Here is a 505-nt window from a genome sequence, read left to right on the forward strand (position 1 = left end):
CTGTCCCAGGCTGCCCAGGGCAGTGGTGCAGTCCCCATCCCTGGAGGGGTTTCCCAGCCGTGTGGAGGTGCTGCTGAGGGACAGGGGGCAGTGGGGACCTGGCGGTGCTGGGGAACGGGGGCACTCGAGGAGCTCAAAGGGCTTTTCCAACCAAAGTGTTCTGTCATTCCATGACAGCAGTGCACTCCATCACTCCGTGGTGAGGCCCAGATACACCCTCGTGAAGGGCAGAGCTCCACGTTCCTCCCAATGACTGGGGCTTTGTCTGTCTCCAACAGAGGCCTGATTTTCTCCCCGCCACTGCCTCAGAGTTACTGTGCTGCTCACTCCCAGCTCCACTGCTTTCGCTGCACGCCTGCCCCCTCCTCTCATTCGGTCTCGTTACCTCCTAGCTTCTCAGGGACAAAACCACCCTTGTCAACGTGCTCAATGCCTCCCATAGCATCCGCCTGCGGAAGATCAGTGAGCGAGAGAGCGACATTCTCTGCAACACCTACCGCTGGCA

At 60.0% G+C, this 505-nt stretch overlaps 1 protein-coding gene across 1 annotated transcript in view; it reads left to right on the forward strand.

Moving 5' to 3' along the window:
- Positions 1-505, forward strand: part of LRRC48 (leucine rich repeat containing 48) — a 15,603-nt gene that overhangs the window by 14,342 nt on the left and 756 nt on the right. Inside the window, exon 11 of the mRNA XM_010133928.1 lies at positions 393-505. Within this exon, the coding sequence (XP_010132230.1) occupies positions 393-505 (113 nt within the window). The remainder of the gene's footprint in view (positions 1-392) is intronic.

The sequence above is a fragment of the Buceros rhinoceros genome, unplaced genomic scaffold (assembly GCF_000710305.1).
Source record: "Buceros rhinoceros silvestris isolate BGI_N320 unplaced genomic scaffold, ASM71030v1 scaffold20760, whole genome shotgun sequence".
In the NCBI taxonomy this organism is placed as follows: Eukaryota; Metazoa; Chordata; class Aves; order Bucerotiformes; family Bucerotidae; genus Buceros; species Buceros rhinoceros.